A 24,829-nucleotide genomic window follows, 5' to 3' on the forward strand; every position below is an offset into this window, starting at 1 on the left:
CGATTTCACAAAGCCAGCTCAGAACGAGTTGGACAGTATATTGCTTGACTTAAAAAAAAAATGATTTTCATGAAACATGACAGAATAGCACTCCCTGACCCTAAGGGTTTTACCTTTTGATGATTCCCCCCATTAGTAGGAGATGACCCAGCCCTGCCTTGGACCCAATTGCATCTGTTTCTGAGGTTCCCATCTGGACAGGCCCAGGGCTGCTGGTGGGCACCGGTGGGACCAACCTCCCACTTTGGCCTCTAGCCTGCTGTGATTGAGCGAAAGAAAGGCTCAGGGCAACCACTGGGGGTGGGTGGCTGTGCTGTGTCTGCAGTGCTCAGAGGACGGGGTGGGCCTTCGAGGAATGTCTAATTCCCCTAAACCTTTGTTTCCTCATCAGGAAGACGGATGGGGTGCCGCAGCGCCCCAGTGAGGGTTAAGAGGTTTGTGGGAAGTGCACTTGGTAAACATCAGTTTCTTCGTCCCTTTCTTTGAGAGTGGATGGCAGGTCTCCCTCAGTCTCTTTCACAGAACCCCATGCACCAATGAGGCCTTCCCTGGAGGCCACCGATCTTAGAAAAACAGGCTGAAACTGATCGAGTTAAAAATTGCATTAAAAGCTGAGCTTAATATGCAGTCTTTTGGTGCCTTTCTTCAAAACTCCCCGGACGTGCCACACTTGGTTCTCAAAGGTGGTCAGAACAAATTCTGGGAACTCCAGCCACTGGAGCACCTCTAAAGTAGCTTCCTAGCCTTGGTGGCAGGAGAAGGCATGGGACGGCTTCCTTGCATTATCTTGTCCCGTGCCTGTCCGCACAAGTCCCAGATTCCATATTTGAAAATCCAGCTGGCGCCACGCCAGAGGGTGCTGTGGACTCCTCAGCATTCCTCTGTGGCTGGTGGCATCCCTGTAGCACCACACTTTGGAGAGCAATGGCATTCTCGTGCATCTTGGCTGGGAAGCTAGGGGTGCCTTCATCTTGGTGGTGGAAGCCCGGGGCTGGCCATTCTTCACATCTGTTTTGATCCACGCTCGGATACAGTCCTGCTCTAGACACCTGTAACGTGGCTGCCAGTGTACTGTGGACAAATAAACCAATGATAGCAGATTGTAGGGTGGACATGGGACAGGGCAACTGAAAATCCTTCCCTCCCGTGCCGACCTTCCGTAGGGGAGAGGGTTCTGGTCACTGCCAGCAGGAGTCAGTTTCAATCAAGTGCTCCCAGAGCTACAAGAGGAAGGCCTAGTGCTCAGTACCAAGGCTGGCAAAGGAGGGGACTTGAGTGGGGCCAGGTACCTCTGTGTGCAGTGGGTGCAATGCCCAATGGCATTCTGAATGCTGTGGGTTGAACCAGGGCTGATAAGCGGCAGGTGTGCCAGGGGCACGGGCAGTGCCTATTCAACTGGTCAGCACCCCAATATCCCCATTGTTAATAGTCTTTTTAATATCACGCCTGCTGTGCCCACATGACTCCTAACTGGAGGCAGGCCTGGCACCAGCATTGAGTGATCTGGAAGGTTCTGGTTGCTGAGGCCAGTGGAGGCTGTTTCAGCACCAAGACCCCATAGTGAGCTCCGCTTGGATACAAGTCCAGACCCAGAGACTGATCTCAAGATCTCCGGTGAGTAGGGGTTTTTCCCCATGACTATAACGCCTCTCTGGGGACCTTAGGAAAGGCATATGTTGTCCTGCCAGGAATGCCAGCTAGACTCAGGGCCCCCAGACAGCTTGCCGGGGGGGAGCAGGCATCAGGGGCCAGGAAAGGGGCTGATGAACCGTAGCGCCAGCTGGTGTAACAGGAGGAGTTCGGCTTGCACCCGGGGAGGGCTGGGAAGTCAGCTGACACTGTATTAGCTGCTCAGATCAGGATTTATGTCCGAGCTTTTGGTGCCTGTGGTGACGTGAACGGCCGTGGGCAAACTGAAGTGGACTGGCTCAGCCTCTCATTCCCACAGGCCCAGTGCCCCACGGTCCCTAGCACCCCCTCCCAGCTGGCCCTGCTCGCCAACAACGGAAACCATCTTCTCTCCCACAAAGCACCCTTTCTCGTTGGAGCAGCTGAGGCAGCTTTCTAAAAGGCCCCATGTTCTCCCTCCCTCTTTCACCCCCTCTCCCAGCTCAATCCCACCTCCCTGAACCACTGCTGTTTTATAAGAAGATTCTGGAAAAAGCAGTGCCCTACCCAAGGGGGTAGGAGTCATTCCCTAGTAGGTACCAAAAAAAAAAATTTTGTTTTGGCTGGAAGAGTCAAAAGCACGCTGCATTAGCCTCTGCCCTGTGTTTATTGCCCAGATCACACTGGCAAGGCTGCACAAGGGGCTTTGGTTGCCCTTGAAGTCATTTCTAGCCTGGTCTGCACGGCAGCATCTTTAGATCAGGGAAGGAAGCTGGGTGCAGAAGCTGTGTTTCCCTGTGCGGCTCAGAGAATGGAACTGGACGGAGAGAGGGAGGTTGTTAGGTGAGTGCCAGCAGTTTTACAGCTGGGGAGGGTGGGGGGTCAGAGAGACTGGGGGCCTCGGAGCCCAGAGGTCCAGCAAGCCCCTCTGCACGTCAGCTGGTGCAGGTTTTGTGCTCTGCTTTTCAAGAAATGCAAGGGCAATTTCCTCCCTCTAACTTTCGCACTGGGATATACAGGTTTATATGGGGGCGTCTGGGTGGCTCAGTCGGTTGAGCGTCTCACTTTGGCTCAGGTCATGATACCCCGGTTTGAGCCCCACGTCGGTCTCTGTACTGACAGCTCAGAGCCTGGAGCCTGCTTTGGATTCTGTGTCTTCCTCTTGCCCCTCCCCTGCTCGCGCTCTGTCTCTCAAAAATAAATAAATGTAAAAAAAAATTTTTTTTAAGTACCAGCTATAAAATTTAGAAATTGACAGAAAAACTTAAGAAAGGAATCAAGCTCTAACAGCACAGAAATTTAATAATGATATTAACAGCCACAAAGCTGTGGTAGGCAACATGATAGGTAAGTTATCTGGATGCTTTCACAGTTCTGGAGGGTAGCGACTGCAGACTAGATCTTTCCATCCCCACTTCCCCAGAGGACTCCTGCAGCACCATAAGCCCTTGACAGTCACTGCAGCACAGAAAGGTATAAAGGAGGGCTAAGGATGGCCCCTCACTCTCCAGGGCCAGTGCTTCTGGGTACTACTGTGTCCAGTCCAATTCATTTCCATCTAAGAGTGGGCTTTTAAAAAATATGATCCATGGGCAGAAATTCTGTGAGTGTAGATTTCTCAGGAACCACTCCATGGATCTGCAGAATTTAAAGAAAGAAAAGAAGGACAGTCAATGTGAGTCTCATCCTGGGCATCCCCTCTCGCTCCCGGTACCTGTTTTTTGTCTGAGGTGAGGCTAGGCAGAGGGGCTCTCCTACCCGGTCCTGAGGTCTGAGGAGCTTCGCTGCACCCGCCCCCAGCTCTGAGCCTGGGTGCCTGAGCCCCCTACGACCCATGCCATGGGAGCCAAGGGACACATTTTGCCTGATAGAAGAGCTGGCTGGTGGGGGCCCCTGGGCGGCTCAGCTGTGCTGACAGCTCAGAGCCTGGAGCCCGCTCCGGATTCTGTGTCTCTCTCCCCCTTCCCTGCTTGCACTCTGTCTCTGTCTCTGTCTCTCTCAAAAATAAATAAACATTAAAATAATAAGAAAACAGAAGAGCAGGCTGGTGAGGCTGGATGGTGACAAGACAGAGCTCCGCAGAGCACCACACTGACATGAAATCTTTAACTCGGCTAAAATTTCATGGTGGTAAGTTCCTTGCTCCTATGAGTTACCAGCACGAAATGGGACAGGAACCCCAATGTCCCTTTTCAGAGGCACAGTGCTTGTGGATCATGATGAGGAGGGAGCCTGATTCGGAAACTCTCTTTTGAAAATCCCACATTTGTCTCTTTCCTTTTTTTTTTTTTTTTTAAGTTTTTGGGGTTTTTTGTTCTTTTTGTTTTTTGTTTTGTTTTGAGAGAGAAAATGAAAGCGAGTGGGGGGTGGCAGAGAGAGAGGGAGATGGAGAGAATCCCAAGCAGGCTCCACACTGTCGATGCAGAGCCTGATGCCGGGTTCGAACTCATGAACCGTGACATCAGGACCTGAGCCAAAGTCTCATGCTTAACCGACCGAGCCACCCACGTGCCTCCCCCCTCTCTCCTGATGACTGAACCAGCTTGACACATGTAATTGCCCCCTCTTTGCCATTGACTTTCCCTTAAGAATCATACTGTGAACAAGCCAGCAAACGAATGAACCCCCCTGCAGTGCCAAAGACTGGGACCCTGCTTGCAGAGCTCGTGTGTCCTCTGCACCCCACAGCCCTGGCCTGTCAGGCCCTTGTCTACCTTGCCTGGCACCTCACATCCCAGCAGAGGACGCCAAGCCGTGTGATCTGAGGGCCTCCTTCATCCTGCAGTTTTCCTGCTTTATCCGTGTATCTCCTTTACCCACGGGCTTCCTCCTCTCTCTTATCTTCCAACTTGGAAGATAAACTGAAGGCAGACGTCTGGGTCCATGAACTACAAGATTTGAATTCGGAATTCTGGATTTTCCTTTAAGAAGGGCCCTAAGGGGGCGCCTGGGTGGCTTAGTCGGTTAAGCGTCTGACTTTCGCTTGGGTCATGATCTCGCGGTTCGTGGGTTCGAGCCCCGCGTCGGGCTCTGTGCTGACAGCCAGCTCAGAGCCTGGAGCCTGTTTCAGTCTGTGACTCCCTCTCTCTGACCCTCCCCTGCTCACGCTGTCTCTCTCTCTCTCCTAGAAATAAATAAAAATATTTAAAAAAAATACTTTAAAAAAAAAAAAGAAGGGCCCTAAGAAGTCTCTGGTGCCCCTCTCAGGCAGTCCCTTCTGTCCCTCCACCCTGACCCCCTTTGAGGTTCCACACCTCACCCTTTGCTCCCCAGGAGGGACTGCACGGTGAGGCTCTCTCCCGCCCAGGCTTCTGTCTCCAGCTGAACCCCCAGCACCCTGTTTCTTCATGAACCTGTCCCCAACGCGCACCTTTCCTGAAGCCACTCATCCTTGTTACCGGTCTCTCCCCACTGGAGGAGCCAGTCCCATAGGCTCAGGCTCACGGGTGCTAATTTGCAAGCGTCTAGGGGAGCTCCCTATGGTACACAGATCAGGTAAACTAGTTGACCTTTCTTTTCCCACATTCCCAAGTAAATCACGGCCCTTCCCCAGCTCTCTATTTCCAAGACAAAGAGCCCCAGCGGTTTCATGTGGTCCTCGTACACACCCCCCACCTCTGGCCACTCCGGAGCTATTGATCCAGTCTGGCCTGCATCTGAAGAGAAAACACCCTGGGGCGCCTGGGTGACTCAGTCAGTTAAACTTCGGCTCAGGTCATGATCTCGCGGTTCATGGGTTCGAGCCCCGCATCGGGCTCTGTGCTGACTGCCAGCTCAGAGCCTGGAGCCTGTTTCAGATTCTGTGTCTCCCTCTCTCTCTGACCCTCCCTTGCTCATGCTCTCTCTCTCTCTCTCTCAGAAATAAATAAAACATTTAAAAATTTTTAAATAAAAAAAATTTTTTTAAATGAAGAGGAAACACCCTGCAAAGTCACTCACCGCCTTTAGACCGGTCGCCGGGCGTACTTGCGACGATATAGCTCGTCCACTCGCTCCAGGTACCAGGTACCTGGGAACAGACTGCTTATGTCACCAGGTGGTGAGAAGTTCACTATGGAAGGAGCAGAGGCAATGCTTAGGTAACGCTGCGAGCAAGGGGCTGTGAGGCCACCCATTACCCCTCCAACAGAGCACTGGACCAGCCCAAGAACCAGAAGCTGCCATCTTGGATCTAGTACTTGGCTTGGCTATTCGAACTTTTACTCAAGGAGTGTGACCTTTTCCTAGAGTAAACGTGCCCTTCCTCTATTGAAGGCTTTATCATGTCTTTTTGCCAGTGGTTTCTGGCTTGAGGTATGTGTGCCTTTAAACTTCCTGTCTTCTAATAGACCCTTCCTAGCTCTAAATTCTCTGAATCTGATTCATTGTAGTATTTCAGCTCTTTGTCCATCAAGGTCCTTCTTGAGTCCTATTTTTATTTTAATTGTTTTCCTTCTTTAACATGGCCGCTGTTGCAGAGAAGATCAATGAGTACTAGGTCTAGGTTTTGTGGAATATTCCCACTTCTGTGTATTCTGTGTCCTTTTCAGAGCACACTGCAATCTGTGTGACCCAAGTCTTCTTTGAGAAAATATGTTTTGTTTCGGTACTGGTTTTAAAACCACCATCTGAGGGCGCATGGGTGGCTCAGTTGGTGAAGTGTCTGACTTTAGCTCAAGTCATGAGCTCACGGCTCATGATTCGAGCCCTGTGTGGGGCTCTGTGCTGACAGCTCAGAGCCTGGAAACTGCTTCGGATTATGGGTCTCCCTCTCTCTCTGCCCCTCCCCTGCTCTCGCTCTGACACACTCTCTCTCTCTCTCAAAAATAAATAAACATTAAAAAAATTTTTTTAAACACCATCTGGTCTTTCCAGTCATAACTTTAGCTTTTGTCTCTTTTTCCTCTGTTGCTTTTTTGGGCAATACTTTTTTTTTTTAATGTTTCTTAGGGAAAGGGGGCAGGTAAGCAGAGACAGTAATATCTGTTGATAGCTTATTTGTGTGTATTAATTCATTTAATCAGTTGGCAATCCCACAAAGTTGGTATGACTTTAGAAATGAGACAACTGAGTGAAACTTCAGTAGTTTTCCCAAAGATGAAGAGCTGGTGTTTGTCACAAGTTGGTTTGGACTAGAATATCCAGCTCTAAAGTCTGGGTTCTTTTCTCCATTACACAGATAACAGCTTCCAAGCCCATGCATCTGGTATCCTTGGGATCACACTGTCCAGTATCCTGTTTTGAGTGGGTAGCTACCGTCTATCCTGGGAAGCTACGTGCTACTTCCCACCTCTTCTCCACTCTGCCGAATGCTTCCCCACTCAAGTCTTGCGCCCTTGGACATAATGGATTTTCTCCCCATCACATCTCATAGACCTCTTTGCCCTGGCCCACTGTAGTCCAGACTTCCAATGAACCCCCAGCTCTCTGCCACTGGCATGGAGTCTGAGAAAAAAATCTGCAAGGGGCTGTGAGGCCNGACCAGCCCAAGAACCAAAAGCTGCCATCTCAGATCTAGTACTTGGTTTGGCTATTAGAACTTTTACTCAAGGAGTATGACCTTGAGCTCTTCCTGCCCTTTCTCTTACCCTTATGGTAGAATTGTTCTCTTTGGTCCATTATTTCTGTGAACTCCTCAGGAGACATACGCTTGCGGGAGGCGAGGCGTTTTGGCAGGTCTGACATACTAGACACCAGCTTCTCCAGCGGGGATCCTGGGAAACAATGGCAAGATGGTTAAATCTACTTCACTGGTCTCACTGCTACTGATTACAAGTCCGATAGAGAGTCAGGTTCTGTGAAAGTTCAGACCCTAAAGGAAAGTGCTGTGTGTGGCTTAGCATGTCAAGAAATGATAAAGCTCAGCAAACATAATCTTAGCAAAACATACAAGCAAACACACTCATCCACTCAAGATATGTCCCACATAGTGCTTACGTGTGCACCCCTGATCACATCTGACATAAAACAGTCAGCAAGTATTTATCAGATATCTCAAACCCATCAACTTCCCTTTAGCCGGTTGCAACATATGACCTTTAGTTACCTCTTGACTTGTCTATTTGCAGGAATGACCTGACTGGTCCCCCCATTTCCACCTCTGTTTCTCTTTAATCCAGTCCAAGTAGGAGCAGGCGAATGCTTCAACTCCATAAGTTAGACAAACTCCTCCATTGCTTAGCCCCTTTAGGGAGTTCCTTTGCTTTTAATCACAGCATCATTCTGTCAAGATGGGAGCCTCAGTAGTGGTGAGGTAGAGCGTGGTTTCTTTTACCAGATGGATCTTACCAGAAGTGCCTGATAGAAAGACAGGACTCACCTGGAGAAGTATCCTGGGACACTCGAAATGAAAAAAAACTTGCTGCCAAGCCAGAGCCATAAGAGAAGGCCCCAATCCTGGAGCCAGCCAAGTCTTGGGCAGAGTGCCTGCAGGCAGAGAAATCAAAACCCAAGAAACACATTGGCATTAGATTCTGTGCTTCAAATAAGCCACTAATCTTTCGGCCCAATGTAGCCAACCTCTTGCAAATAGAAATGGGTTCCGGGGTCTCTATGCAAATAGGGACTTCTGGAAGACCCTGGGAATAGGCCCAGAAAGAAGAAAAGAGGCCCGGAGGAGAGCAACTAAACTCCAAGCTACCAAAGGCAGAGTGAGCATAACTGAATTTTGGGGTATGAAAGGGGCTTCTCCTCACCCATGAGGACAAGATGATATCTGTGACCTCTGAAGTTTGNACCCACAAAATAGAATATCAATAGAAATAACAAGTAACATCTGAGCACTTGCTGAACACTACTGTTTTAATTCTTTAAAAATATTTTTTAATGTTTATTTATTTTTGAGGGAGAGAGAGAGAGAGAGGCAGAGTGCAAGCGGGGCGGGGAAAAGAGAGAGGGAGACACAGAATCTGAAGCAGGCTCCAGGCTCTAAGCTATAGCAACAGAGCCCAATGTGGGGCTCAAACTCATGGACCATGAGATCGTGACTCAAGCCAAAGTCAGATGCTTAACCGACTGAGCCACCCAGATGCCCCTTAATTCTTTTAGATATTTAGCACTCATCAAAATCCAAAAAAGTAGGTGTTACTAGTGTACATATTTTATAGATGAGGAACGTGAGGCACATAGAGGTTAAGTATTTTCCAAGGTCAAAGCTGATAAGCGGTATTTGAACCTAGGTTGTGGGTTCTACAGCTAGACTCTCTTAACCAACAGTTAAGTACTCTCTTACTCAGGGAAGTGCTCTGTACTCTCTTACTGAGCACAGAGACTTAAACGTATGGAATAAAATCATGCCCCAAAGTGCCGCTGTTTGCTCGCTGCATCCCGGTAGGACTCGCACACTCCTTGACATCATACATCATCACTTTGGAGACCACTGTTTAACAACAATAGTAAATCTGCCTATACGTACACCTTGGAACCAAGTTCCTTTCATTTTCTCTCCTTCCTTCTTTCCTTCCTCACAAGTTTCTGAACTGGAAGAAGAACCAAACTTCGTCATCCCCTCCGACCGTGGGGTTGGGGGGAGATGGTGGGGCCAGACATAGTACTTACTGGGACAGAAGGGAGGCCAAGCAACCATACAGTGATGAGGTGTACGTATTCCCATTGTGAGTGGAGAGATAAAGGGAGGCCTTGGTTTTCTTGTTGAACATGTCCAGAGAAGTCTTTTGAAGTGCTTTATCCAAGTCCTTGTTGGTGTATGTGTCTTCTGGTATCAGCCCCCTGGGAGGCAGCCAGAGAAACAGGCCGGATGAGGCAGCAGAGGAGAGGAGGGAGACAGCGAGGGGGGAAGGAACAGCTTCTGGAGAGAAGACTTTTGGGCATATGCTTTTATTATAAAGTATTAGGAAATACAGACAAGTACAAAGTAAAAACAATGTCACCAAGAGTCCTACCATTCGGAGAGAGCACTTCCATCCTATTGTTCTTGTGGAATCCGTCCCTGCTTTCAGATGGTTGCGTGGAAAATAGAATCACGCTATACATTCTACTCATCATGCTTCCCTAGCTATTTTTCCCTATGATGTTAAATCATCTTCCACAACATTATTTTTAAAGGCAGCAGAAGGGGTCATGATAGGACATGTCCTACCTTAACTAATCTCCCCACTCCTGTCCGCGCCAGTTAAAATGCTATAGTGAAAAGCTATAGGTTCCTTGAACACATGGATTTACTGAGCTAAGAGCTGTACGTCTCTTTAAGGCCTTTGCTTTGTGTTTTCCTATTTCTCTCCAGTGTCCTTATATCAGTGTACATGTCCACTGTTGCCTGTTTTCCCAGAGCTATGCCAGGAAAACGTAACTCATTTAGATTTGTTACCACGGAACATTCCCATTGAAAAATATGATTATGTGCATTTCTTCAAGGAAATTTCTGGTCCATATCTTTTTCTCCATTTTTCTATTAGGGTGTTTATCTTATTGTTGATGAGACTCTCATATATTAAAGATATTAAGCTTTTATTTTTGATAATATCAGAATTTTTATTCCATGGGACAGAAACACTACTTCGAAGACATGGGTCTGAGAAGTAGTGCTTGTGCTAATTTTGATATTTTAGTTAGTAGCGGGGTTAGTAGTAGTTAGTAATAGGGGCAGGTGTTGGTAGAATATACCAAAACTTGAAAAAAACAGCTACCAAGAAGAAAAAGGAGTATTTTCTTCCCAGTGGGAATTGTATATTGAAGATTCTTCTTTTCTAAATGCGTTGGAGTGCTACATCAATAAACAGTATTCTTCTAAGGGGGTGAGCTAGACTGTCTCCATTTCATAGATGGGGGAAATTGAGGCAACAAGTGGGACATTAATTAAATCAATGGCAAGTGAGAATGAGACCTGATGCTCCCCAAGTTGCCATCTGATACTATGACTGTCTGCTTCTAAGTGTTTCTGTAAGATCCTCAAGGCAAGGATCATGGACTCACGTTCGTTTTGGTGTCCTTAGAGTTTAGTATGATTCCTGACACAGAGCTGATGTTCATAAAATGTTTATTGATTTGGGGATCCTGGGTGGCTCATTCGGTTGAATGTCCAACTACAGCTCAGATCATGATCTCACAGTTTGTGGGTTCAAGCCCTGCATCGGGCTTTGTGCTGACAGCTCAGAGCCTGGTGTCTGCTTTGCATTCTGGGTCTCCCTCTCTCTCTGCCCTTCCCCTGCTCTCACTCTGACTCTCTCTCAAAAATAAATAAACATTAAAAAATATAAATAAATAAATAAATAAATAAATAAATAAATAAATAAATGTTTCTTGACTGAATGATTTAGCCACACTCCCTTTCCCTTATTTCTTATTCTCTGAAGCTTCTTATAGCCACTCCATCTAGAGGTGCTGGCAAACACCCTGTGCTCCCTGAGATAAAAGGCAGAGGGCGCTATGTAGACCATTACCCAATAACTCTTGTGTGATTTGGCGTCATCTCCTTCATCTCTATTGTGTTGGAGGATTGTCCTTGTCTCTCCCCTGGCTTGGCTGGTGGTATAGACTCAAGATGTGAGGAAACCTCCTCCTTCCTCAGCCCTCATGAGCCTCTAGGTTCCCCCAAAGAGGACTCACCTAAAGACCTCCAGCCCCTTATAGAGGCTGGTGTTCGTGTTGCTGCTGCCTGACAGGAAGTCATTGAACATCAAGCGAGCCAGAGACTTCTGGACCATCTTGCAGAAAGGTGTGTGAAAAATCATAAACTGTAAGTCATCAAGAGTGAAGGGCCGATCAACGCCAGCTGGAAGAGAAAATGTGAAAGCAAGGATGTGCCATGGCAGATAAGCCATTTAGACTTGTGTCCCGTGACACACACTTGAGTGTGCCGAGGGACTCGCAGCCTTCTGGAGAACCAGCTCCTACTTCCAGCAAACACACATGGGTTTGTTCATTCACCTAATGAGCATCTACTGAGCACTCTACTTATAAGGAAAGAAGCAAAAGAAACAAATAGTGTCTTCCTCTCTACTATTACCAGCCTTTATGACAGATCATTCCTCCCAATCAAACTACTGTTGTATTACTTTCTCTGTTTTTCAGAGGAGGAAACTGAGTCTGTAACATATGAAGCTAGGACATGTGTCCAAGATTACCTGGCTTGAAAATGGCTGCCTTTGGATTTCGGTTTTGATGTCTCTGATTTTACAACCCAGATTGTCTCTCCTTCCAAAGAGGAGGGCAATGTACCCTTAGAAAAGTTTCTAATTTAGTACTGGGAGTCAAAGCAACATCAGTCAAATTCCATGTGAGGTTAAGGAGCAAAAGTAGAATGCCAAAAGGATTCAGAGTTGGTGAGAGCAATTAGCCAACAGCAAGTTTACAGTGGATGGGAAGTAGAGAAGTGCAGGTTGACTGCTCACCCGTGGGGGCCGGTGGCAGCTGGCATCCCTCTCAGCACAATGGAAAGGGGCATGAAGTGGTTAGGCCACCCCCAGAGCATTCTTGCTCTGACACTTCTGCACTTGCTTTTCCCACACTGAAAACTGCCTATTGCAGATGCCCGGCTGGGCAGGCTTAAGCAGGTAAGAACCCTTTTATTTTTTAAAGTAGATTGCTCTATGTTTTTAAAATAACATTTGTTTCTTTTCTGATTACTAAAGCTGTACATATTTTCTTAGCAGGAAAACTCATAAACTAAAGGTGAAAGTAAAATTAACTCGTAACATTACCATCCAAAGACAAATCACTAATACGTTAGTACATCAAAAATGGAGGTAAGATTTTTCAGCCTCAACCAGACTTTAAAAAATAGCAAAATACAGATCTTGAGTCAAATCACTCCTGGCTTCAACAGAAACAAATCCTAGCCCCAGGAGGATGTGGTTGCTCTGACTCACCACTGTACCTCCCCAGGTGGCCGGTAACCCCTGGTTTCCTACTGGTGGCTTTGGTCCTGAATTGTTTACTTTCTTTCATTTAGCTTCATGCTTGAATTTGGATGGCCTCCAGATGGATTAAGCATAGACCCACGGAAGGGTGTCAAAGGAAGGGTACATGAAACAATTCTCGAGATAGTTTTTGGAGGAGAGAAGAAAGCTTGTCTTAAGCTTTTAGGACAAATCCTTGGCCCATGGAAATAGAGTCCCCATTTTCTTCTGAGCCCCATACCTTGCTTCCACTGGTTCTGGATTTTTTGACGGTATAATGTGTAACATCTGTCCAAGGCCCGTAGGTAACACTGGATGGAGAGCTTCCCATCCACCATTGGGTACTCTGTGGCCCCATCTGGCTTGTAGAAGTCATATGCATTCTCCATGTGGGTTCCCCTAAGCCCTGGCAAGGGACACAGAGGGATTCAGGGATTGCACAACACACCCCCATCAAGCAGAGAGGATAGGGGAACCATGTGCTAATAATTTCTTGGTCTTTCTCTGTCTCATGCTCAAGCCTGGGCCCCCTCAGCATCCCTCACGCATTCAAAGGAAGTTGAACAGATGGTTCCTCTTATAGAAATGAGATTTATAGTTCCTTTTCCATACCTATATGGGTTTAACAAAATCTGGAATAGATGCTAAAAGTCTCAAAGGAGAACTTTTCTCCTCATACCCAATTACCTTCTTTCATCTTCAATTGCCAGTCTAGCTCATTAAGGGTCCTCATCTGCAGCATCAATACCACGCATTCCATGCATCATTATCCCCGTGTGTGACGGTGCTGAAGAGGAAAGCTCACTGATCCCTCTCTTCCCTTTCACCCTGCCCTTTGCTCCCCAGTCCAGCCTTTTGCAGGCAAGCAATGCCATCCTCAAATCCATACTTTAGCCCTGCATAGTGAGTATGCCAGCTTGGGATTGGGAACTATGTTATTTGACCAGGCCATGCACATCTTTGTACCACATATCCACATTTTACCACAGACCTCTCTCGAGGGCCAGAGGGGCCTTAGGCCCAACCAGCATGGCCACCGCTCCGGCCCCACCTGTGGGGCGAGCGTTACCACTGGGATAGACTGCAATGTCTCCACAGACCACCATTGCATAACGACCTGCAATGAGAGACAAGAAGTAGTTATCATCACTACCAAATCTTGAGTAGATGAGGCACTTTCTCTGACCTAGGCACAATTTTAGGTAATGAAGATAGACCAGTGAACAAAAACATATATATTGGCTCCCATGATAAGCCTATATATCAGGTACAGTTATTCCTTCTTTATAGACAAAGAAATTGAGGCCCAAAGAACTAAAGTCACTTGGCGAAGGCACACAGCTAATAAATAGTATGGTAAATATTTAGGGTCAGGATTCCAACACAAATTCGTTGAAACCCAAGAATCTTCTTTTAAGAATTAGAGCAACACCAACTCTATCTCCAACAACAAAAATATTGTTTTATATATGTATAGTTTGGAAACTATAAAAAAAGTATTTAGAAGGTGTTAAAAGATTAGTAAATTTGACTATCTAAAAATTCAAACTTCTTATCAGAAACAAGCTCAGACAAACTGGGGACATATTTACAATACTTAAACCCAACAAAAAGCTATTTTCTTTCATTTATAAAAGTCTCATTAAAAAAAACAAGGTATGTAATAGGAAATGGCCAATGAACATCCTAAAAAATATTGAAGTTCTATTATTATGAAAAAAAAAACCCAAGTTCTTAATTTTCCTTATTAAATTGACAAAGATTAGAAAGTTTGATTATATGTATTGTAGGAATGTACTTTAGTACAACATATTGAAGAACAATTTGGTACATTCTATCAAGCTTGTGTTTATTTTTTAAAAAGTTTATTATTTATTTTGAAAGCGTGCATGTGTATGCAGGAGAGGGACAGAGAGAAAGAGGGAGAGAGAGAATCCCAAACAGCCTCCGCTCTGTCAGCGCAGAACCCAATACAGGGCTCAATCTCACAAACAGTGAGATCATGACCTGAGCTGAAATCAAGAGTCTGGCTCAACCGACTGAGCCACCCAGGTGGCTATCAAACTTTTAAATCAACATATGAAGCAATTCCATTTCTAGGAACCTATTCTTACCACATTATCACAAGCATGCAAAGCTATTATACAATGTTCATTAAAACATTTTTTAGGGGCACCTGGGTGGCTCAATCAATTGGTTAAGTAGCTGACTTTGATTTCAGCTCAGGTCATGATCCCAGGGTTATGGAGTCAAGCCCTATGTTGGGGTCCACTCTGAGCGTAGAGCTGGCTTAAAATTCCCTCTATCTCTCCCCGGGCCCCTCTCCCCCACTTGTGTGCTCTCTCTCTCTTTCTCTCAAATTAAAAAATAAAACATTTTTTTATAATTATAAAAACACACAACAATCTAAAGATCTATCACTATGGGACTAATTAAATAAAGCTTGGCATATTCATCAATAGAACATGGTAAGCCTTCTCAAAGATGAGGTAGATCTTATATATATTGATATAGAATGACCTCAAAGACATCATGGAGATAAGGAATAATATGTATAATCTTAAANTGGCTCAACCGACTGAGCCACCCAGGTGGCTATCAAACTTTTAAATCAACATATGAAGCAATTCCATTTCTAGGAACCTATTCTTACCACATTATCACAAGCATGCAAAGCTATTATACAATGTTCATTAAAACATTTTTTAGGGGCACCTGGGTGGCTCAATCAATTGGTTAAGTAGCTGACTTTGATTTCAGCTCAGGTCATGATCCCAGGGTTATGGAGTCAAGCCCTATGTTGGGGTCCACTCTGAGCGTAGAGCTGGATTAAAATTCCCTCTATCTCTCCCCGGGTCCCTCTCCCCCACTTGCGTGCTCTCTCTCTCTTTCTCTCAAATTAAAAAATAAAGCATTTTTTTATAATTATAAAAACACACAACAATCTAAAGATCTATCACTATGGGACTAATTAAATAAAGCTTGGCATATTCATCAATAGAACATGGTAAGCCTTCTCAAAGATGAGGTAGATCTTATATATATTGATATAGAATGACCTCAAAGACATCATGGAGATAAGGAATAATATGTATAATCTTAAAAACTAAAATTGAATAGTTATGTGTATGCTTACAAGTACAAAGAAAAATTCTGGAAGAATATATAGAAACTGTTAGCATGAAATACTGGAAAGTGCTAATGAGGTGTCAAAAGGGAATTTTTTCTTCACTGTATACTCTTGTGTATGTGTATATTTATAAATAAATTTCAATTACTTTCACAAGAAAAGAACAAAAAATGGAATCTGCTGGACAATCTGAGGCTGTATGACTTTTTCTTTCCCTCATACCCTGCTATCTCTCTGGGGTGATTCTGAACTTCCTGGTAAGTCCCAGAACCATCTCCATCTATTTGAGGGACCCCAGGTGGATGGCTGGCCAGATCAAAGCTGAAATCTCATCCACACTGATTTGGTCTAGTCTTGGTGGTTGCCATTAGGTTAAAGTTTAAATATGCTTTTGTTTTGATACAAACTAATGATTCACATCTCAATAGCTTTTCTTCCTCCCTCTGTCCAAGACATCAGGTTAAAAAAGGAATGCCCTCCTGTGGAGAAGCCTACCACTCAGCGGAATCTATTCATTTGAAATGACATGCTTGAAGCTGATGAACTTCCCAAACAAGGTTCTGAGTTTTGGGTTGGTGAGTGTCCCTTGCCCTTCATTTCTATTCTCCAACTAAATGCTTGGCTGGACATATTGGTGATGACGGTAGTAGGGGTTGCTGGAGAGGCAATAATATAAGTGCCAAGTAGGAGAAGCACTGTAAGAACAGATTTGATGATGTAGAGGCTGGAACATCCCAAGTCAATGGAACCTTTGATGGCGAGGCTATGCAGAACAGTCAGAAACAATACTGAATGGACGTGTGAATTTCACTGCCATACTGTGTGAACAGAGGCAAAGGGTTCAAACCTTGTTGGCCCCTCTTTAAATAAAGAATATTGGATTAGGTAATCTAGAAGTTCCCTGCCAACACTCAGACTTTATAATTAATGTTGATTATGGTTTCTACAGTTTTAAGTTCCAGTTTCCAACTTAGTAAATGTACTAAGTGCCTTGACTGAAGTGTTCTTTCACATCTCTGTGTACAGTCCTTTTACTAGCCCTGCAAGGCAGGTCACCAAATAAGAACTCCGAGGCTCAAAGCGGTTAAGGGACTTGTCAACAATTATCGACAGAACTAGGTTTCAAACTCTCAACTTGTTCTGTTTCTTTTGGACCTTTTCTTGCTATCACACAGAGGTTCTTCCTCCAATATAGCATCAGAGGAAAATATAAGTAAGATACAGGATAACATTTATATGTTAAGCAAAAGACAATTTCCTAGTAACCAGGCAAGGGAGAAAGAGAAGAAATACTCTGTATAATAGTGTATCCTGTGATTCGCGGGGTCTATTTCTACCAGAGTGTTTTCCCCTTAACACCTAAACTTGTGCATCTTTGTCTCTCAGAGGCTTAGGAGAAGCTAACAAGAAAGAGGAATATATTGGATTTGGTTTGGTGTCTCACCCCTGCCATGCACTATGTGTAAGACGTCGGATCCTCCATTTTTTTCACCTATAAATTAGGCATCACGACCACTTCCTAGGCTGTCAGAAGGACTAATTGAATGGCTATGTGAACATGCTGCCTAATGAACAGTATAAAGCGATACAAGTCTAAGAGGTTGTCTTCATTGTAGTTGTTGATGATAGGGGCAGCTGCATAAATGAGTTGCCCTTCATTCCCTGACGAAATCACTGGGGAAATGGAGAAACAGAACTGAGGATCGAGCCTCTAACCCAATTCCTTTCTTACACAAGGTCTCAGGTGGCACATACCATCCCAGGAGCTGGACTCCATCCAGTTGGCAGCATTGAAGAGGGAGGCAGTGCCACCGTAGCAGGCATTGGTGGTATCTATGCCCTCAATGTCGGTGTTGCCCGAATCTTGGAAGAGCTCCATGAGCACTGTTTTGACAGCCTTGGACTTGTCGATGATGGTCTCGGTGCCCACTTCCAGCCTGCCCACAGAGTCCCATGGGAGCTGCGTGCGCTCCATCAGCTTCTGCACCACCGTCAGGCACAGGGAGTTGATGTCCTCCTGGACTGAGCAGAAGCCCATATGGGTTTGGCCCAAGCCCACAGTGTACCTCCCTGCTTCCACATTGTTATACTTCTCCAGGTCTGTTTGGTCCACATATTGGGCTGGGAAATAGACCTCCAGGGCAAGGATGCCCACGTCCTGTGGCCACGTATCTGTTCTGGCCAAGGGGACAGCAGGAACTGTAGAAAACCTGTAGTGGAGATAATAATCAAAATCCTCCTAGTGGTCTCCAGCCAGTCTCCTCAAAACGGAATAGAATGGAGAACTCAGAATTGGACCCACAAATGTACGGCCAACTAATCTCTGACAAAGCAGGAAAGAGCATCCAATGGAAAGAAGACAGCCTCTTGAACAGATGGTGCTGGGAGAACTGGACAGCAACATGCAGAAGAATGAAACTAGATCATTTCCTCACACCACACACAAAAATAAACTCAAAATGGATAAAGGACCTGAATGTGAGACAGGAAACCATCAAAACCCTCGAAGAGAAAGCAGGAAGGAACTTCCTTGACCTCAACCGCAGCAATTCCTTACTTGACACACCCCCAAAGGCAAGGGAATCAAGAGCAAAAATGAACTACTGGGACCTCATCAAGATAAAAAGCTTCTTCACAATCAATAAACAATCAATAAAACAAACAATCAATAAAACTAATAGGCAACTGACAGAATGGGAAAAGATAGTTGCAAATGACATATCAGATAAAGGGCTAGTATCCAAAATCTATAAGGAACTCACCAAACTCCACACCTGAAAAACTAATAATCCAGTGAAGAAATGGGCAGAAGACATGAACAGACACTTTTCCAAAGAGGACATCCAGATGGCCAATAGACACATGAAATGATGCTCATTGTCCATCATCAGGGAAATACAAATCAAAACCACACTAAGATGCCACCTCACACTGGTCAGAATGGCTAAAATGAACAAATCAGGAGACTATAGATGCTGGTGAGGATGTGGAGAAACGGGCACCCTCCTACACTGTTGGTGGGAATGTAAACTGATACATCCCCTCTGGAAAACAGTATGGAGGTTCCTCAAAAAATTAACACCAGAACTCCCCTATGACCCAGCAATAGCACTGCTAGGAATTTACCCAAGGGATACAGGAGTGCTGATGCACAGGGGCACATGTACCCCAATGTTTATGGCAGCACTCTCAACAATAGACAAAACATGGAAAGAGCCTAAGTGTCCATTAACTGACGAATGGATCAAGAAGATGTGGTTTATATATACAATGGAATACTACATGGCAATGAGAAAGCACATATTTATTATATCATTTTATCCCCTCTGTTTCTTTTAGTAATGACCTCAGAGAGATTACAATATACATGCTTGGTTTATTGTACTCTAACTTAAATTACTACTACTACTACTACTACTTCTACTACTATTACTACTTTTTGAACAGTGAAAAACCATACTTTAACTTCATTATCCTCTCCATCCCTTTGAGCTATTATTGTCATACAATTTACTTCTACACATGTTATAACCCCATAGGATATAATTTTTTAATTCTCATTCATTTTTAAAGTGCCCTTCTCATCATCCCCCTTTCTCTTTCTTCTTTCTTTTTACTACACAAGAACATACCTATTGTTTTTCTACTTTTTAAGAGACTTTTCTGCTTGATTTCATCCTCTCTGCTCTTCCTGATTGGGCCTCCCAATATTTACTGAGCACATCCAAAACAATGTTCCTGATGCATGGTAGTGAAGAATAGATTCTTTGTGCCCACCAAGGGAGCATGGTCTAATGGAAGAGGCAAGTATTTTACAGCCAAATACATGGTATAACAAGGAGATGTTGTTAGAATACAGAAGACAGAGAGAACAATTCTAAATGGGATCAGAGAGAAATTGGGGGAAAGGGTTAGTGGAAGGGGGAAGAGATCATCTGTTTCTCTCCTGGACCTACCCGCATTTCTTCAATCCTGATTCCTAATATCTCTGGTGAAATTCTGGAGTTTCTCCTTCCGGCTACAAGTACAGAGATCACCAGGTCCACCTCCATCTGTTCACACATGAAAGTACCTGAAATCTGGTAACTTTAGTGATATTCTTCATTTTATGGTCAAATCAAGGCATAAATTGGTGAAGTAATGTGTTCAGAGTACCTTTATAGTTACTCATATGTTAGAAATATCTTGTCCTTTCAACACCTTGGATGTCACCAAGGCACTCATGAGTGCCACCAGGGTCGTTTGACTCATATCTGGCAACAGAATTCCTGACCATTTTGAGGGACAGGACCAGTTCACAGGCTTATACATCTAGCTGTATGCCACAGGACCTGTAGCTCAGATTGAGTGTATCTGTCAATCATCTGGAGGATTCTGGGCTTCTGTTAAATCCCAATTCTCCCATCAGAAGGATCACTTTGAGGTACTATGAGGCAAAGTGCATCACAGGATTACAAGCCCGTGAGGCAAAGTATAAATGTTCATCCATTTCTGACAAGAGAGGTTTGGAATTTAGTTATCTGCTCTATTTATTTGGTGTGCCCCCAAATAATTGGACTTTGTACTCTCAAATATTTGTGGAGTTCTTCCCTAGTACGTATGAGCTAATGGTTAGCCAGCACTGGTCCTGTGCTTGGCCTTCCCCTCAGCCTTGTTCGCATTCTGCTTCTCTGAGTTCCCTCCTTCCCTCTCTTTCCCATTAGAAATCTAAGCTTTCAAGCAGAGGTTCCAAGAATCAGCCACTTGGTACCTTTTGTAATTATCTTAGTAAAAGGCTATTTCTGGAAATGGATTCCAGAGCCTTGAAGAAAAGTTAACATGTAGAGGCTTCCAGAAACATCAGACCACTGGAGCTAAGAGGGCCCTTCTAATCTTGCATTTTCTCTAGAGAGTAATCACTTTCTTTAAAACTGGTTCAGTTCTGAGGTTACTTGGTTCAAGAATATGCATTAAGCTTTTATTTCTTTATTCCATCTCTCCTCCTTCATTTGTGTTTCAAAATTCACTATTTTAAAAAAAAAATTTAATGTTTTTTTTTATTTATTTCTAGGAGAGAGAGAGAGAGAGACAGCATGAGCAGGGGAGGGTCAGAGAGAGAGGGAGTCACAGACTCTGAAACAGGCTCCAGGCTCTGAGCTGGCAGTCAGCACAGAGCCCGATGCGGGGCTCGAACCNAGACTATATTATTTATGCTTTTTCAATTAAAAAAAAAATTTAATGTTTTTTTTTTATTTATTTCTAGGAGAGAGAGAGAGAGAGACAGCATGAGCAGGGGAGGGTCAGAGAGAGAGGGAGTCACAGACTCTGAAACAGGCTCCAGGCTCTGAGCTGGCAGTCAGCACAGAGCCCGATGCGGGGCTCGAACCCACGAACCGCGAGATCATGACCTAAGCGAAAGTCGGACGCTTAACCGACTAAGCCACCCAGGCGCCCCTCAAAATTCACTATTATGTGTAAGGCATTGTGTTAAGGAGAGGCTGTAGAGGAGGAGAGGGGGGCAAAAAAAAAAAAAAGAGGAGGTCAAGGTTCTTGAGGACTTCCTTGACCAGTGGGAGGAATAGACGAGCACATACATACATACATGCAGACCCCAACAGAGTCAGAATGTGATAAGGGCCTCAAGAGAGATATAGGCAAAATCTTACAGGAGTTTGGAGGAAGCAAAGATTTCCTATTGGTGGAAGGCTCAGGAATTGCTCTGTGGAAGAGGCTACATTGGAGATCAACTTTGATGGATGAGTAGAGCTTCTGCTGATGAAGAACTGGAGGGGGGTATGTGGGACAGCAGCCACAGTGGAAGGTGATTGAACAAGTACGGACACCTTGTGGGGTAGAGAGTGAAGGGGATTAGGGACACAGCACAGGAGAAAAGCAGGTGGGGACCATCAAGGGGAAAGCACGATTCTTCCTTAACAGGTGGTGAAGCATAAGCTAAAATGGGAGCGATTCTTGGGTTGGAGTGAGAGCTGGTGCAGGTTGTAGAAGGGACAGAAATACAGAAAGAGGGACCCATAAAGAAGATTCTTTTTTTTTTTTTTAAAGTAGACTTCACACCAGTGCAGAACCCAACACTAGACTTGAAGTCTAGACACTGAGATCCAGACCTGGGCTGAGATTAAGAGTTGGATGCTTAACTTGCTTAACCGACTGAACCATACAGGCACCCCTAAAGAAGATTCTTAATGCTCATCCAAGCCACGGAAAATGGGATGAGCTATGAGTATATCGGAAAAAGGAAATGCGAACAAAGATTCCAAGTGTGAGCCAAGGACGCCAGAAGGAGAGGCAGGTTGGTGGAGCTCTGAGTTCTGTCTCTTTCTGGGAAGCCCACGGTTGCTTATTGAAACAAGCATACTCATGTCAATCCCTTCCTCACAAATACAAAAACAGGTTAAATGCTGAGCTGGGATATTAAACCGGTCTAAAAAGGGTGGGGAACAGTGTGGACAATGGCAGAGAGTCAGGAAGAAAATAAGAAGCCCAAGGGGCATCAGCCCCTATGCTACACATTCATACAGCCAGGTTCCCTGGGTCCCAGGCAAGGGAAGACACTAGATCAAAGTCATTTTTCTAAGTATTCATGGGATGCAGCATGGAAACGTGAGGAAAGGACTAGTCCCACAGTGCAGAGGATCCTGTGGTGCTGGCTGTAGTTATTTTGCCATCAATGCTGGCAGGCTCCAAGCGTGTGGGCCAATCTGGAGGCATGTTTACAAATAAAAGGTATGCACGTGTACTTCTGTGCACAACATATTGCTTGCGCACTCGCATGCACGTGCGCGCGCACACACACACACACACACACACACTTTTATCTTTACATCCCATTTCCCCCTTTCATGAAATCAGAGGGCAGAGAAACATGCTTCCAATCCCCAGTCCATTTGGAATCTTCCTGCAGTGATTGAGACAGCTGGTGTCAGGAACATTGCAGTTGGCACCGAATGCTGTGGGTTTGGCAGGGTCAAGGTGGAAACGGTGGGGGAGAGGAGAATGACAGGGGCCCTGGTACTGCTATTCCCACTGCTTTGTGCAGCTGGGAGTGAAAGATGTCATCATCTGTGAACCACAGGTAACAGAGGTTTGGGACCCCGGAGCTCTGCAGCTGACAGACCATCTGTTTAGAGAGAAGGTAGCTGGGACCCTAAGGGGTTAATTTGTCTGTCTAAGCCTTTTCACTGGGATTCTAACGAGCTTTTCCTCAAGGCAGGCCCTCTGCATCTTTTACTGGCTCCACGATACTTTTCGAAGAGTGGCCTGCACAGTGCCTGGGAACAATGGGACTCACCTTTGGTGGGCCGCGGGAAGAAGTCTAGCAGTTGAGAGGGACACTTCCTGCATTGCTTTCTTCATTCGCAGGACCCGCTTCACGGATGTCAACAGCCGTTGCATTTCCAGAGGAATAAGTAGACTGCCAGCAATTCAGTCCTTGGGAGAATCGCTCAGCAGGGCCTCGTCAGGCTTTATAGAATTCCAGAGGAAGTCCCACCCCTGCTTATCAAGGCTCATTTGTCTTCTCAAACTGGGCCAAAGTTCTCACTCGGAACATGGGCGAGTCAAAGAAAAACATTGTCTCTCCAACTTGTACGCAGCGGCTCGGATCCTGGCATGTGCGGGGGTGGATGGCTCTGATCCCTCCTTTTTCAGCCTTATTTATAGCCAGCCACTTCATGGGGCTGTGATGGCCCTTGTCACACATCCTCAGGTAACACCACTTGGCCTGTCGTTGCCCCTGGCTCCTCATCTGAGCGACTCTTGCTTGCTGTTCCAGAATGCTCTCTGTGGAGTTGGCAGTTATTATTTTAATGTGTTATGCATAATAAGGAACATCTTTCAAAACCAAAAGGATGAACGTTTCAAAGGTAGTTGGGAGTGGATATTGGCACACAGGCAAAGAGCTGGGGGGTAGAGAGGATGTGGAGTCCACTCTACCTCTCCTGTATTTACTGTCACTCTTGCATGTGTATAGTTCTACACAATTTCCAAGTGAACTTCGAGGGTGCTGCCATAGAAGCACAGGAGCCCCAGAGGGGTGACCAGAGCTTTCCCGGGAAGGAAAGGCCCATTTTACAGATGAGGCCAGTGATGTGTAGTCAGATGACATGACTTTCCCGAAGACCTAAGTGACAGATTAGGGACTCCACTGTGCCTTTGGACTCCAGATTCTGGTCTTTCCACTCTGCTCTTCTCCTTCTCAATAAAATAAATAATGGCTCCCGCCATCTGATCTTCCAGTGAATTGTTCCCTCCACCCCTCTCTCCCGGTCTTTTGCAAAGGTCATGTATTTATTCATTGGCTTATTTAGTAAACTCCCCCAACTTGACTTAAGGAAGGCATGGAGAAAAGCCAGAGTGGTTCTTGTAGGGGAATCAGAGGTGACTTCATTTTTCTACAGACGGAGACCTTCCAGCCATCTAAGTCTCCTGGATCTCCCATCATATCTAAATTCTTGCTTCCACACACCTGCATGCATTACTGCTCTAACCCAATCTCCCAGCTCGTTCTGTTACCCGTGCCCTAGCAACTCAGCCTTTGGCAAAGTTCTGTCATCAGTTAAAATTCTTTATTTCCTTGGGGGCGCCTGGGTGGCTTCGTCGGTTAAGCGTCCGACTTTCGCTTAGGTCATGATCTCGCCGTTCGTGGGTTCGGGCCCCGCATCGGGCTCTGTGCTGACTGCCACCTCAGAGCCTGGAGCCTGTTTCAGTCTGTGACTCCCTCTCTCTCTGACCCTCCCCTGCTCACGCTGTCTCTCTCTCTCTCTCTCCTAGAAATAAATAAAACATTAAAAAAAATTCTATATTTCCAATATCTTTTCTGAAAATGACCTTTGTTTCTTGCTCTGTCTCAACCTACAGCTTTCAAATGGTGGTTGGGCTCTGCCTGCCCGACCATATCCACCCCTTGACCACCATTACCCAAGGTACTACAGGGCTCAGAATAAGGCACATGTCCTCTTTGCATTGATACTTCCAGAGAATTTTTCCTCTCCCTCCTCTCAAAAGCCCCACTTTCTTCAAGCCCACACCCTTCCTTCTTGAAGTCAACTGACAATCTTGCTCCACTCCCCTCGTTCATGACGATGGAAGCACATGGATCACCGCCTGCCTATCCATATCAATTCTCTCAACATTTGCGAAGATGTCAGTCTAATTCATGCACTCCAACTTTTCACGCAAGTTCCCACTTCCCTGATCTTGTCCTCCACATTCCTTTAGCCTCCAACTGTACACTCATACTCTTGACCATATTGGTACA

General features: G+C 45.5%; 1 protein-coding gene across 2 annotated transcripts; it reads right to left on the reverse strand.

The window, feature by feature from the left end:
* Positions 1-2,890: 2,890 nt before the first annotated feature.
* Positions 2,891-22,998, reverse strand: HMGCS2 (3-hydroxy-3-methylglutaryl-CoA synthase 2). Of its 2 annotated transcripts, XM_077767573.1 has the most exons (10): positions 22,862-22,998; positions 17,329-17,783; positions 13,435-13,560; positions 12,685-12,849; positions 11,152-11,317; positions 9,145-9,315; positions 7,907-8,013; positions 7,176-7,301; positions 5,548-5,659; positions 2,891-3,246 (listed from the first exon to the last, which is right to left on the reverse strand). In XM_077767573.1, exons 1-9 carry the CDS (start codon positions 22,963-22,965, stop codon positions 5,553-5,555), a joined length of 1,527 nt encoding a protein of 508 aa, XP_077623699.1. In that variant the 5' UTR covers positions 22,966-22,998; the 3' UTR covers positions 2,891-3,246; positions 5,548-5,552. The 2 variants fall into 2 exon arrangements, with proteins under 2 accessions (XP_077623699.1, XP_077623703.1); XM_077767577.1 differs by lacking the exon at positions 9,145-9,315.
* Between the last annotated feature and the right edge of the window lie 1,831 nt (positions 22,999-24,829).

Source organism: Crocuta crocuta, unplaced genomic scaffold (genome assembly GCF_008692635.1).
Source record: "Crocuta crocuta isolate KB4526 unplaced genomic scaffold, BGI_CrCroc_1.0 scaffold180, whole genome shotgun sequence".
Classification (NCBI taxonomy): Eukaryota; Metazoa; Chordata; class Mammalia; order Carnivora; family Hyaenidae; genus Crocuta; species Crocuta crocuta.

What these genes read in the sequence shown, in the direction of transcription:
- HMGCS2 (XM_077767573.1), bottom strand. Translation starts at nt 22,965, where the DNA reads ATGCAACGGCTGTTGACATCCGTGAAGCGGGTCCTGCGAATGAAGAAA. An exon ending in GGAGTCCAGCTCCTGGGATG is followed by an intron (nt 13,561 to 17,328) that starts GTATGTGCCACC and finishes CTCTCATTGCAG; the next exon opens with GTCGTTATGCAATGGTGGTC. An exon ending in CCAGAACCAGTGGAAGCAAG is followed by an intron (nt 11,318 to 12,684) that starts GTATGGGGCTCA and finishes TTTCTCTTCCAG; the next exon opens with CTGGCGTTGATCGGCCCTTC.